General features: G+C 38.4%; 1 protein-coding gene across 1 annotated transcript in view; it reads right to left on the bottom strand.

Annotated features, from left to right (window-relative positions):
* DOCK3 (dedicator of cytokinesis 3) overlaps positions 1-14,928 on the bottom strand; it is a 641,328-nt gene that overhangs the window by 169,667 nt on the left and 456,733 nt on the right. The window contains exons 13-14 of the mRNA XM_045024316.1: positions 13,359-13,447; positions 11,343-11,468 (exon numbers count right to left, since the gene is read on the bottom strand). Coding sequence (XP_044880251.1) covers positions 11,343-11,468; positions 13,359-13,447 — 215 coding nt within the window. The remainder of the gene's footprint in view (positions 1-11,342; positions 11,469-13,358; positions 13,448-14,928) is intronic.

Here is a 14,928-nt window from a genome sequence, read left to right as displayed (position 1 = left end):
TTCCATGTCCTCCCCAAACTCCTCCCACACAGCTGGACTTACACACTGCTATGAGAGCCTACACTGCCCTGCACTCTTATCTCCCTTCCCACAAAGCCTTTTGTTGTTAATTGGTATTTAATAAAAACAAACTCTCTGAAAGATAACCAATCTTTATTTGTCTCCTACACGTGGTGTTTGTTGCTGGTAGAAATACATAGTGGCAGTTTGATCATTTGCTGACCTCAAATCCTGGTCAGGAATCATCACAATTTTCATGCAAGGCAGCATGTTAACAAAGCATGTGTCATAGGTCTCACCCCTACTTTGAACTTTAGGGTACAGATGTGGTGACCTGCATGAACACCTCTAAGATTAACTACCAGCTTAGATCTGGTCTCGCTGCCACCATCCAGATGTCTGAGTTGTCTGGAGAAAACTGTCTTCCCCCGTAAAACCTTCCCCTCCCTGGGTAGCCTTGAGAGGAGACTCCACCAATTTCCTGGTGAGTCCAGATCCAATTCCCTTGGATCTCAAAAACAAGGAAGAATTACTCCTTCCCCCTCCCTTTCCCCCCCACCAATCCCTGGTGAGTCCAGAGCCAATTCCCTTGGATCTAAAAAACAGGGAAAAAATCAATCAGGTTCTTAAAATGAAGGCTTTTAATTAAAGAAAAGAAAGGTAAAAGAAAAAAACCTCTGGGAGACAGCATACAAGCTGATCTCACAGACAACAGATTTAAAACACAGGATGTTCCCCTGGGCAAAAACCTTAGTACACACAAGAATACCCAAATTTAATTACTCCCCTAATTGCACAAAGACAAGTTACAAAAGAAAATAAACATAAACCTATTTATTCCTTTCTAGAACTTACTACTCTGATAAGAGGCTGGTTCCTTGATCTTTTTCACTCCGGCTGAAACTGAAACTGACTCTAAACAAAGGAAACTTCCCTCCTTCCTTTTGAAACATCTTGTTCCCCCATTGGTTCCTCTGGTCAAGTGTCAGCTAGGCTAGGTGAACTTCTTAACTCTTTGCAGGTAAAAGAGGCATTAACCCTTAACTATCTGTTTATGACAGCATGCCAGAGTGCTGTATAGAAAGACAAATTACTGGTGCTCATTATCAAAATCTTGCCTCAAAGCCTCCCTGATTTGAATAGACCCCTGTTGTGCTCCTCTAATAACCCTGGTATCTGGTTGCTCAAATTCAGCTGCCAGGCAATCCATCTCCACACTCCACTCCGTGGGAAAACTTTTCACTCTTAGCCTCACAAATATTATGGAGCATGCAGCAGGCTGCTATGATTATGGGAATGTTTTCCTCATTTAGAACTAACCTGCCATAAAGGCAGCACCAGCATGCTTTTAATCAGCCAAAGGCACATTCCACAGTCATTCTGCACCTGCTCAGCCTATTCTTGAAGCGCTCCATGATGCTGTGCAGATTTCCTGTGCAAGGCTTCATGAGCCATGGGAATAAGGCGTATGCTGGGTCTCCCAGGATCACGGTGGGCATTTCAACATCCCCCACTGGAATCAACTGGTCTGGAAAGAAAGTTCTTGCTTGGAGCTTTCTGTACAGGCCAGTGCTCCTGAAGACACATGCATCATGCACCTTCTGAGACCACCCTGCGCTGATGTCAGTGAAACGTCTGCATGATCCACAAGTGCTTGAAATATCACAAAGAAGTACCCCTTTCTATTGATGTACTACATCACAAGATGGTCTGGGCCAAAACTGGAATATGCATGCCATCTATTGCCCTTTCGCAGTTAGGGAATCCCATAGCAGTACTTGTTTCCTGAGTCCAAAAGCAACAGTCCACCATGTTCAGCTGCTCTGTGAATGTCAAAAGTAATCTGATGTTGTTTCTTTCCATGGCATGCAGCAGGTCAGGCAACTCATGTCTGTTCAGATTTGAAGCTCATGATATACTGCATGACCATCCACGATGTGTTCATAACAATGACCACAACAGTAGAGAGCAGTGCAGGATCCATCCTTTCAGACAGAGATGGCGGGTGCACAGAAAACGGGGCCCATTGAAAAATGCGGTGAAACGGAAGCTCATGGAATGCTGGGACAGAAAGAATTGCATCATGGGACATTGAGCCTGCACGCATGATGCACTGCGATCCACTCCACCTTCCCACAACTCTTAGCTGCAGAAGGTGGCAAGTAGCATAGTGGGCTAGCTACCCACAGTGCACTGCTCTCATTGTTGATGCTAGAGCACCAAGTGTAGATGCACTCTGCTGACAGAAGGAGCATAGTGTGACCATGCACACATGGTGTAATTATACCATTTTTTATTGTCGGCTTAACTTGCGTCGACAAAACTCTGTAGTGTAGACAAGGCCTAAGGGTTGCACAGAAACCACAGCAAGTCTTCAGTCCCACATCAGTTCATTAACTGCAATTATCCATGTTCTTTAATTACACTTAGAAAGCAAGAGGTGCCATCCTGCAACAAATGTTTAAACAGAAATGAGAGTGCAGCTTGCATGTGACTAAAAAGGTCTGGTCCATGACTTTAGAAAATGATCTAAGCCAGCTTTAACACAGAATGGCAATGCGATTTCAAATCAAAAGGCCTGGCTAACAGAATTCCTGCTCTTTAAATCAGATCTTTCACAACATTTATAAAACAAAAATAAACAAACAAAAAAGGACTTTTCTCACGTACCAGCTAATCTATTTCCTCTGTATGGCAAACGTGTAAATTGCAATGGCTCCCTGAAGCAGCAATAACTGATATTTCGCTATTCATGGTTTTGGGAGAAGGACAGTGTGGCTTGGAAGCATGGATTGTTTAGGACTTCTTATCTTTGTAAAGAGAATATTGCAGATTAGAAAATGAGATTAGTTGTAGCCTCATACCTTTAATGGCAGGAATACTACTACTATAAGATTCATTTTGGGTGGCTGTCTAGGTTGAAATGAAATATGTAATGGCAATTTTCAATAGCATAGCATGAGTGTCTCTGCTTATGTTACTTCTCTCAACAAAATTGAGTCTAATTTCCAAAGCTAGGTATTAGCTGTTACTGAGCATAAAAAGTTTATAGAATTCACCTAACCAGTGACTGCAATTTATTTTTCAGTGAAATGCCTTGAAAATGCTTTTGAGTGTGAAAAATGCTACATCAGACCACATTATATTCTTCTGTATTTTATCAGAAAAATATACCCAATGGCTCCTTCCTCCGTCCACTGGAGTTTTTTCCTCTCTCTGTTTATGAAGCCTCAGGTTCAGAAAACAAATCCTGATCAAGCTATAAACCTAGTAAGCTTTGGCAACTTCACTTAGATGAAAATGAAAGCCTCTATCTTCTAACCTAAAAATGCCATGAAAAGCTGTTATAACTATATATTGGTTTTGTATATGTACCAGAAATTGAAAAATGTACTGCAGAAGGTTTGAAAATCGCTAATGCTCATCCTTTGTTTTAACGGCTTTAAGCTGAAAATATCTTTAAAAATATGAACTACTCTAGTTTAGTGACAACTTAGTAGCTGACATCTATTAGAGTAAGGAGGAGATTTTTGCTAAAGGGATTTTCATGTTCTCTTGTGAAAGGGTTTACCATGATGTTCTGGCCACAAAGTAATCATACCTTATAGTAACTGCATGCGTCTGACGAAGTGGGTATTCACCCACGAAAGCTCATGCTCCAATACTTCTGTTAGTCTATAAGGTGCCACAGGACTCTTTGTTGCTTTTTACAGTCTGCATTTATGTAGCACTTTTCATTAGAGGATCTAATTTTTTTTTCAACTACACTTACAATGACCTTTTGAGGAAAGAAATGATTATTATCCCTATTTTATATATTGGAAAAATTAAGTAAAGAGGTTACATGACTTGTTCAAGGTCATAGAATAAGCTAGAGACAGAACAGTAAATAAAATCTTGAAGTCTTGACTCTCAACTTCAGTTTACAGAGTGGCCAGCTTTCTCCAGCTTTGCAGCCTTCTGAAATGGACTTAATACATCAATGTCCATTTGGGGGAAAAAGGCAGCTCAGATTAGTTGGTATTTGTATCTTAGATGCACCCAGCTTTCTGAATAATTGAGGAATATTTCAGTAAAAAGGAGTATTTACCCAGGGAGTCTTTACAGGATTTTTTAAAGTAAAAATCCAGTCTCTCATGGCTTGTAAAGCCAGGTGATTGAGGACTATATTAAAAACCTAATATGTGTGTCTGTTTATACCCAACTGTTGAAATGGCCCTATTTATGAAGAGCCCGATCCTGTGAGCTACTGAGCTCTCTCTACACCATCTTAAGTCACTGGGGCTCAGCAATAGAAAGTGATAGCATTTTACAGGATTGGATCCCTATACACAATAAAAGACTGCCTGGTGCTCATTGAGAGACAGTGGGGTAGAAAGGGCAATCAAAATATATTTGTTTTTCAGTTCCCTGGTTCTGAAACAAACAAAACAAACCAAACAAACAAGAAACAATCAACCCAGACCACACACCACATGTAAAAATTAGGGTTCAGATCCTCAGCAAGTATAGATCAGCATATCTCAGTTTTGATCTTAGGCAGTCTGATTTTGCCACTCTTACATTGAGTAGTAACTTCATCCATGAATAGTCCAATTGAAATAAATAGAACTACTTAGTATGGTAATTTTCCAAATACGTTCAGATGACAGAATCAGGGTCATGGTTAGCAGTATGTTCATAAATTGTGTATCTTTTAAGCCTTACTAGATTTTTCTTGTAAGAAATCACAATTAACTATAATCCGTATGTTGTATAGGAACTCTTAAGCAAACATTTCTTTTATACTGTATCATGCGATTTCTGATTTATAACTACTCTCTTGTTCTTCCAATCACCACTGAAAACCTGTTAAGGGTCTACTGGGCCTGATTTGCATTTACACTAAGGACAATTTTCACTGTTTTGGCAGTGAAAGAATCCTTAAAGTTGGTGTAAATATAATTTGTCATACCGTAAATGAGTATCAGGTCCTATTCTTTCTTTAAAATGTGCATGAGACTATATTAATGTTAATAGGAACAATGTGAAAGTAGAAAGGGGACGCACAACATCTATTATTATTTATTCTTTGTATTTAAGTATCATTATTGAGATTAGTACATGCATTTTAACCCGTGATGATCACTCTGGCTTTTGGTGAAGAAAATGGTCAGGCTGTATTCCCCTCTGCTTCTGAGGGGAACTAGGGAAAGACAGACTGTCACATTAATCTGCTTTCTAATAACAGATATTTGGACCTGTGGATCCAAAGGAATTAATACAGTATGATGGGGGCTAATTTAACTACAACGAGTCAGGAAAAAGATCTTGGAGTCATCGTGGACAGTTCTCTGAAGATGTCCACGCAGTGTGCAGAGGCGGTCAAAAAAGCAAACAGGATGTTAGGAATCATTAAAAAGGGGATAGAGAATAAGAGTGAGAATATATTATTGCCCTTATATAAATCCATGGTATGCCCACATCTCGAATACTGTGTACAGATGTGGTCTCCTCACCTCAAAAAAGATATACTGGCACTAGAAAAGGTTCAGAAAAAGGCAACTAAAATGATTAGGGGTTTAGAGAGGGTCCCATATGAGGAAAGATTAAAGAGGCTAGGACTCTTCAGCTTGGAAAAGAGGAGACTAAGGGGGGATATGATAGAGGTATATAAAATCATGAGTGATGTGGAGAAAGTGGATAAGGAAAAGTTATTTACTTATTCTCATAATACAAGAACTAGAGGTCATCAAATGAAATTAATAGGCAGCAGGTTTAAAACAAATAAAAGGAAGTTCTTCTTCACGCAGCGCACAGTCAACTTGTGGAACTCCTTACCTGAGGAGGTTGTGAAGGCTAGGACTATGACAATGTTTAAAAGGAAACTGGATAAATTCATGGTGATTAAGTCCATAAATGGCTATTAGCCAGGATGGGTAAGGAATGGTGCCCCTAGCCTCTGTTTGTCAGAGGATGGAGATAGATGGCAGGAGAGTGATCACTTGATCACTGCCTGTTAGGTTCACTCCCTCTGGGGCACCTGGCATTGGCCACTGTCGGTAGACAGATACCGTGCTAGATGGACCTTTGGTCTGACCCAGTACAGCCGTTCTTATGTTCTTATGTTTTATAAATAGATTTATAGAGCCAGCAGGACATATCTACACAAATATTTGTATTTAGTGTCATGGTTTTGCTCCCAGATTACATTGGAGAAAGCTGACCACTCTATTTCCTCTCCTTCAACAAGATTTCTTTTTCATACCGATAGAATCATGCAATCTTTAGGGTGAGTAAGGCACACTAGTGGATGATCCAGCATATGCCCTTGCGTAAATAAATGATTGGTTTCATTATCCCTCCTGTCCCGGTTAGATAGGTTTCTTTTCTGTCCTTGAATATCAATCAGTGATTCCAGAAACTTCCTTGACAGACTGTTCCATTTTTTCTCTCTGGATTTACAAACAGATTCTTCTAATATTTTACCTAAATTTTCCTTGCTCCATCTTAACCCTTGCTTATTTTCTTTTTTCTGACTAATGAAAATGATTGGTCTTCATTCTCTTTGTAACACTTATTTACAATTTTTTATAAATGTGTATGCCTTTTTTTATTCTTGTTAACCCTCTTCCCATAATTGTGCTCTGAGCAGCTGACAAGCCCTGTCATATCCTGTTATTAATGTTTCTCTTGCCATGATTTCGTGAACATTCAAAGCATTGATGCCCATAGCTTTCTAAGCAGTGATACTGATTCATCCTGTTATACTTAGCAACTCTGTCTGGAATACATTAGTTGTGAAGAAATACCGATAATACACTGATAATGCTAATCTGTTACCAAAGCTTCCTCACAATGTTATTATGGTTTGTTACTTTTACCAATCCCCAACATTCCATGAAAAAAACATGAGGTAAAGATGGGAAAAAAAATCAAGCAATAAGCAGAAATTACACAGAAAAGCAGAAACTTACACCCAACTATCTTCATCTCTGCATCAGAAAGAAAGAGGAGAAAATGAAGGAAAAGTAAAGAGAGGAACCAGGACAATTAGAAAGGAGAGAGAGAGAAAAGAGAAAGAAACATCACTCACAAGTAAAAGATGAAGTATGCACTTTTCATCAGAGAATCGAAGTAAAAGAATATGTATCAGCACATGGGGAAGGGAAGGGATGTCCTTTGGGAAACTGACAAATACCATGCCTATGAAATAAATTTCTGACAGCAAGTTCTGTATACTAATAAATTTGCAATCCAAAAGGCAAGCAGCACATGCCTCATTGCTTTTATCTCTGAGGAAAGGTAAAATTATTGTCAGGATTAAATGGATGTTCTTAAATCCAATAGCAATTTAGAAAGAAACTTGATAAGGCTGGTCTGACTGAATCCCTTCTGATTCACAAGGACACAGAAGATCATTAAGTTCACCAGGATGCTCTTCTCAGATCACAACACAATGAAAATCTCAGAACTTCTAAATTTAACATTGAAACAGACATGATTGTCCAAAGAGACTTTAGCAATGCTCTGTACAGCTATGCAGGACATATGCATGACTTGACTGGTTCCAGTAATTCTGTTCCCTAACAATTGCTGGATATCAGTCAAGATTCTTGGTCGATGAGGGAGAGGTTTATTAGAAGAATCCTCACCAGTGCCATTACAAAAGCCAGGGAGGAAGAGAGGAAACTGGGAGAAAAGTAGTAACCTTAGAATTTTAATGTTTGGATGTCTGGGGGCAAAGGGAACTTGCTGACTCCTCATAAAAAGGAAGAGAAAAGAATGTTAAAGTTCATTTGAAATCGGTTTGAATACATTAAAGTTATTTGCTTTCTTTTGACAGTTTTTGGCTTCACAGTCTGATCAGTGTATATGGGCAACATTAGGTGACACAGCCTCTACATGGTTATTAATCCTCTTTTGACCATCACCTTTTGAAAACGTGCACCTAGTTGCAAAGTATGATTCTAATAGAAACCTTTGAGCTCACTGCTAATTGTTTCAGAGAGAAGAAACCTTGTCTTTAATAACACAGCAACAGCTCCGAAGTAAAGCAGGGAGAAAGCAGTCTGAAAGAGAGAGTTAACAAATACGTGGACATGCTCAAGAGCTACCAAAAGCACCCAAAAGATTTTGACTTGGTAACCAGTAGTCTTCTCTAAATCACTGAAAATACAAATAAAGTTGCCAGAAAATGAAGACTTTTGAATTTGACAACAACATTGGAACCAAAGATCACGTAATCTTTATTCTCATAGTATAAATCAGGATTGAATTAGCAGAACTATCTCTGGTTCTCTAATACTGGACTTCTTCTAAACAGAGTCTATCAACTGTGTCAAACTGCATGAGATGGATAAATATCTACTATGGAATGGATGAGATCAAACATATTTTCACTTGTAAAAACATATATCTCCAGAGGCGAAGGGGCACTAACCTGTATCATTGAAATTCCCTTATTTTTTTTAGTATACTGATTTTGCTGATGGAGAGTTGCCCAGGTAGTTAAGTGTTTGCATTATGCATCACTTCACATATGACTACTTCTTTCTTCCTACCCCACTTACACTGTGGTTATGTGCTCCTTTATACCTACTCTTCGTCTGTGCACAAACTCTTCAAAGAAGGGTACTGGTTGTCAGGGAGTGTCCAATGTGCTTTTCTCCATTTCTGACATACCTGAGCCAAATTTTTCAAATGTGAGTGCCTAAAGTTAGACACCTAATTCTATATTTAGGCACCTAAATAAGAGGCCTAATTTTCAGATATGCAGAACATCTGCAGACACCACTGGATTTAACAGAGTTCTGGTGTTCAGCACCTCTAAAAAAAAGAAACAATAATTTACTGTGGTCCTTCAAGATGACTGTCCATGTAGGCCCACACTTTGGGGAGATGCACACCCCTGGTTCACAAGTATGGACATTCTAGTAATCACTGTCTGATGAGGTTTTGGTTGCACCCAACCTCTCTCCACTCACTAATAATTGCCCCAACTGCCCCTCTGCATCCTTCTTTTTGTTCAGGAATCCTTAATAAGAGACTCCAAATAAGTGGCAAGGGCAGTGTGAATCCATATCCACAGTCATCTCAAAGAACTACAGTTACTCTGGTAAGTAGCTGTTTTTTCTCCTTCAAGGATTGGCAGTATGGATTCCCACTCTAGGGAGATTAACAAGCAGCAGGAGGTGTCTCTGAGGAGCATTAGCTGAAAAGAGAGTGCAGGACAGGCTCTCTTGAATTGGGCACCAGATCTAGAGGCCAAGTCAAGTGCGTACAGCTGAATATGGAACTGAAAGTCACAGCCCAGCATATCTCAACGATAGAAACGCTCTGAAGGCATTCTGTAGAAGCTGCTTTTAGTTTAATATTCCTGATGTCTCTCAGTGGCTGAACACCAGCAAAGTCACAACAATAATGTACCCATAATCTTACTCATTTGGACAGCTTTTGTGTTGAGATGGACTGACTGCTAGACTAACCCCCTAAGCCACAGTCTAGAAGATTTGTAGACTGAGTTGATACTATTAGAGGAAACCTCTTAGGCTTAGACTGGGGACAGCCCTTGTATGGAGACTGCTCCCCTTCGATTCCTTTGCAAACAAATTGCCTAAAAGAGGAGAGGCATGGAGGAGGCAGGGCAACCCCCACTTTATGACAGCCCCCAGAGCAGGGCTGGTGCCCCAGGAAGAGCAAAAACAATGAAGGAAGCATGGAGGCCATTGAGCTCTTCTTTGAACCTGCTATACCTGCAGTGGTCTGAAGGAACCAAGGGGCAGTTCAACATACCCAAGAGTGTGGATCCATATGAGTAATTCATGAAGGAGAATCAGGCCACTTATCCAGGTGTCTAAATATGGATTTAAGCACTGAAATTTCAAAAGTCTGGCCCTGATGTCAACTACAGTAGTCCACTGAGTGGGAGTTGTGATTTTATCCTGATATACAACCTCTTGAATAGCAGACTGCAGAGTGATATGATGCCATCATGCCATTGGGCCTGGCTTGTAGAACACAGGTTTAGAATATAGTTAAATAAATGAAATTCTTTAGCATGCTCTTAGGCCAAAAAATATCTTCGGTAAATTCACTAAAAAGACATTCACATTAAATATGTGTCAATTAAATTTCTTTAGCTTTATTCAGATTTATAAAAAAAAATTGTGATCAATAAAACACAATTTTAATTTGAAATTGTTTCTTTTTAAATTCCCATGTAATTATCACAATATAGAATTTGGGGGTTAGCATCCCTGCGTTCTCATCCTCCTCTCTCACCCATCTTAATGCAAGAAATCCTGGTACTTTCAAGAGTGTTAAAATATATATGGTTCTAAACTTCCGATCATATCATTTACACTATATTTTCTAAAAATACTCCCCCATAATCCCTGCTGAGCTTTTCAGTATGGTTTCTATAAAGACTGCCTGATGAGATTGCACCAACCAAAGATGTTAATGTGTCAGCACAGTTTTTCTAGTACAGAAATCCAACATTTCTCCCAAACACTGCTCACACAAAATTTCCCATATGTAAAAAAGCCTTATTTGGGTCTGATTCGTAATGTGAAGTGAGGGAGTGGCATTTCAAATTCTGGCATATGAAGTTTATGTATGATAGAGAGTCTCAAGGCCAGTTCCTCATTACACTGCATGAATCAGTCTATATGATGCCAACCTTCATGCCCATTGATCATAGAACTGGCCATGTGCTAGTTTGGCCCCTAAATCAACTCAGTAGACTCAAGGCGGCTCTAATTTTTGCCCAGATGACAATGGACCCAAGAGACTGTTCCGGCAGCCAGGGATAGCTAGAATGCTGCAGCACTGTGGCCAAGACATCTGTTGGAGGATTAGGTGTTGTGTAGAATTAGGGAATTGGGGCGAGGGGGAATTAGGCAGTTTTACACGCCCTTTGTGCTGTCAAACAATGAAGAAGAGCTATATTAAACCTGAGAATCAGCTCCACAATGGAAACTCTCCTGTTTTCCCAGGCGTTTTATTATGGGGAAGAAGGGGTGTGATAACTCTCCCTGGTTTTGAAACAGACAGCCCTACACTTAGACTATACAGTGATTTCGAATTAAAAAAAAAAAGAACAAAACAGTCTGTTGAATACATGTTATGTATGTCAATTTAATGCATTCTATTATGGTTCTGTACTGCTTCAGTGAAAAATACTTCAAATTAGCAACAGGTATGCTTTACTGCAATCTAGAATTTGTAATATGGAAACGTCCAAGGCATCTCTTACATTATTGTCCATCCTTGAGTGAAAAACCATCCTAGTTATCAATGGTTAAGAAAGACTGTGAACAATAGCATCTGCATTTTATAGTTAGAGGCGATCTACCTACCTGGCATTATGACATCGGGGAAACCGAGTTTTCTGGTAACAGACATCCCCCTGTTAAAGATCATGGGGTTCTCCCTTCGAATCTGCTCCATGTCCCCACGAAGAAGCTGTAGAGAAATTATAAGTCCTGCAAGAAACGAAGTTATTTATTTTTCCAGATCCGAGAGTTATAACTCACTTCTCATCAAGGTATATGTGGGAAATAATGGCTTGTATTACAGTATGAACAACATGATAATACACACAGCATTTTTTTATTTGAATAATATCATGTATCTAAATCTGAAGTAATGCTGGAGAAACCAAACTGTTCTAAAGAACTAGTTAGGTGCGTAGTGTAATGTTATACAGGACTGTGAATTTGGAAGTAAAAAATTAAACATTGCAGGTTGACTGTAAAACACTTATGAGGTACTATGTTTTTTCCTGGTACACACTAGGCTAGAACCACTTGGGAATAATAACATAAGCCTTTATCTTAATTACCACATCAGTACAATGCTATATGGTTTCCTTGAACTGTCTCAGCCCAAGTGGTTAAAGTTTTGCAAAGTTATGAGCAACTGTAAACAGAGTCTTATAACATGAAGTGTTGGGCGACCTTACCTATAGGTGGCATTACAAACTCTACCTATAACATAACCCTGCTTGCTAACTGCTTCATTTGCCTTCAGTTGTACCTAGTGCCCTTTATGCTAATATGAATTACTGCAAATTCAGTGACAGCATATTTGATATGTAAACAACTGAAATCCAGAAGAGATTAGGATTTAAACCTCAATGGGGTCCTGCTGAATTATAAATTTATTTTGCAACAAAAGCAAAACTGCCTGTACCTTTAAATGACTGTACATTAAGGGTAACAGTAGCATTTGGAATGGAATAGCAATTGCATTTCCAAATTAGCTATCTATGGCACTTATAAACTGAGGTGGCTGACAGGATAAGGAGAAAGATTAATTTACTCAGCAAATCACAAATTTATCTTTAATAGATTTATTTAATTTAAGAAATCTGGACTCAGAATACAGTAAGGACTATGCCAAGACAATAACTCCCCCAGGCTATATATGAAGCACTCTGCACTGCAACTATTAGAGCTAGTGTTCATGATAATTAATCTTCGGGTATAAATGCACTGGTCTCTCTCTGGAAAAATCAGATAAGTATCTTAAAGAAATGCAATATTTATCCCTTCACAAATAGATTCATAGTGTCCTAAGATGAGAATGTCTCAGGTATGTGTCACTGCGGGAATCTTCATGGGAATACTTAGGTGGTATGATCCAGAATAATCAAGAGAGATTCTAATTACATTTTTGAGTCCTGTACAAATCCTTCAGCTCCTGTGGAACTTCCCTTGATTTCTATCTAGGAACACTTAACAAGAAACTTTGCTCTAAATGGATATTTAAAATATTTTTGCCATTGCAGTTAGCTGCTGATATTGTACACTTTCCTTGGTTACTGGTTTTCATAAGTAAGGGTAAAATGCCTAACAAAAGTAAGAGTGGCCACGAATTAAAAATCAGAGATAGCCACTAGTTGCCTCCACTTTGATCTACAGACAATGACATTGTACAGATATAATAAAGGAGAGACTTTAATGTGCAGAATCTTTATTAATGCCAATAGTGCACGAGCAAGACAGAGTCCGCACTGACTTTCTGTATTCAGGGCAAATTTGTAGGAGTGGAAGTTAGAGATTTTTTTTAACCTGTAAACTGAAGAAATTTTATATGGAAATTATTAAAAACACAAACATGGAACCCCAAAATGCCATTTTCAGAGAGTCAGTTTTCAGAGTTGTAACGCAGTATAAATCTTTACCTGACAAAGTACGAACACCAGCACAAATAAACAAACAACTAGAAAGAATGTATGATAATTGGCAATGGGCTAGGTGTCACAGCATATCTTGTGGAACTTCTCTGCCCACTAAGAATTCTCAGTTTTATCAAGCTACACTTTAAGGGTTCTCTAGCCAAAAATAAATAAATAAAATAAAAAAAATTACCATAGTTTGAGCTGGGTGCTGTGTACTTGGTACTGGACTTGCGGATAATGTTTTCATGGATCTGATACCATTCATTTTCATTGTTGCACCTAAAATAAAAGGGACACTAGTTAAAGTTACCTGATCTTTTTTTATCCAAATGATAAAAAGAGAGAAAGGTTTTACTGCACATGTTGTATGATTCTGTTTTGTGGGAGAAATCCAACACAAGCTTCTTTTTTAAAAGACAACAATGGGACATTGGGCCAGAAGGGAAATCAGTCTTGTCTCATCTTCCAGTATTAATCTCTTTATCTTGGACACTTTTGAGCCTGTGGTGGCTTCTGTAATTTTGGGAAGAGTTTCATATTGCACATTATGATACAGTGGGGGAAAGTTCGCACATGTTTTAATTGAATTTTGAAAAAAAAAAAAGATCAATTTAATCCTAAAATTAATTGCTGCTATTTATTACTCTTTCACATTTGGCAACAAATCAAGTTACATCCCAGAACTTAAAACTGGGTAATCGAAAGGTGAAATGACAAAAAGACTCTTGAGTATTTCAGTTATTTGCAAAAAGTCTTATGCTAAACTATGTTGAACAGACTATCTAGCAATATAAGACAAATCCAAAAAACCATGGGATAACAAACAAAAATCTACAGAGAAAGAGAGAGTTTCTTTTGCTGGGATTGGGGAAAGGGTTTCTTCCAATTATTTATTCACCTTTAGCCCCTGTGCATATGTAATTTGAATTAGATCCTGCAAATACTATTACAGTATTGTATTTATAAAGTTAATATAACAATATATTTTCAAAAAGTTTCCAGGATAACAATTACAATATGTTTACTCATCTATCACTAGTACATAAGTTAAGTCTATTTTTTTGATTGATAAAAAAAGTCAACTATTGATGTCAGTCCAGATGATGCATTAGTAATTTGTTCTATGAATAAATGTCATTTAACAATATTAATCTAAGATAGCCAACTGTACTGATCTTTAATAGTACAAACCATCCAGACACATTTCTGAGTTAGTGTTAGCAGAAATAATGCCTATGAGCAGGGTACGTTCTGAAATATTTTCTAACCAATATATCTTGGCCATGGTACTAGCTGCTTCAGATTTTATTGCAGAATGACTATATAATAAAAGTGTAAAAGATGATGTCTCCTGTTCTCATTTTTACAGATTGTTGATTTTCCACTTTTGACAGTTAGGTTTTCTATGTCTCATCCACTTCTGACCTCTTCTTCAACTTTGTTCTCTCAAATAATAACTTAAAAATGAATGTTAATAATGAGTAATTAGAAAGGCAATGAAGCCCTCGTCTACACTACAGGGTTAGGTCAAATTTAGCTGCATTAGGTCGATTTTATAATGAATGCATCTACACAAGCAAACATATTCCATTGACCTAAAGGGCTCTTAAAATCGACTTAAAATCCCCAGCGAGGGGTCGGATTTGGGGTAGTGCGGATGCAAATCGACGTTATTGGCATCCGGAAGCTATCCCAGAGTGCTCCGATGTGACCGCTCTGGACAGCACTTTCAACTCCAATGCTGTCATAAACATACAGCT

The sequence above is a fragment of the Mauremys mutica genome, chromosome 7 (genome assembly GCF_020497125.1).
Source record: "Mauremys mutica isolate MM-2020 ecotype Southern chromosome 7, ASM2049712v1, whole genome shotgun sequence".
Classification (NCBI taxonomy): domain Eukaryota; kingdom Metazoa; phylum Chordata; order Testudines; family Geoemydidae; genus Mauremys; species Mauremys mutica.
This window is presented reverse-complemented; position numbering and strand designations above follow the sequence as displayed.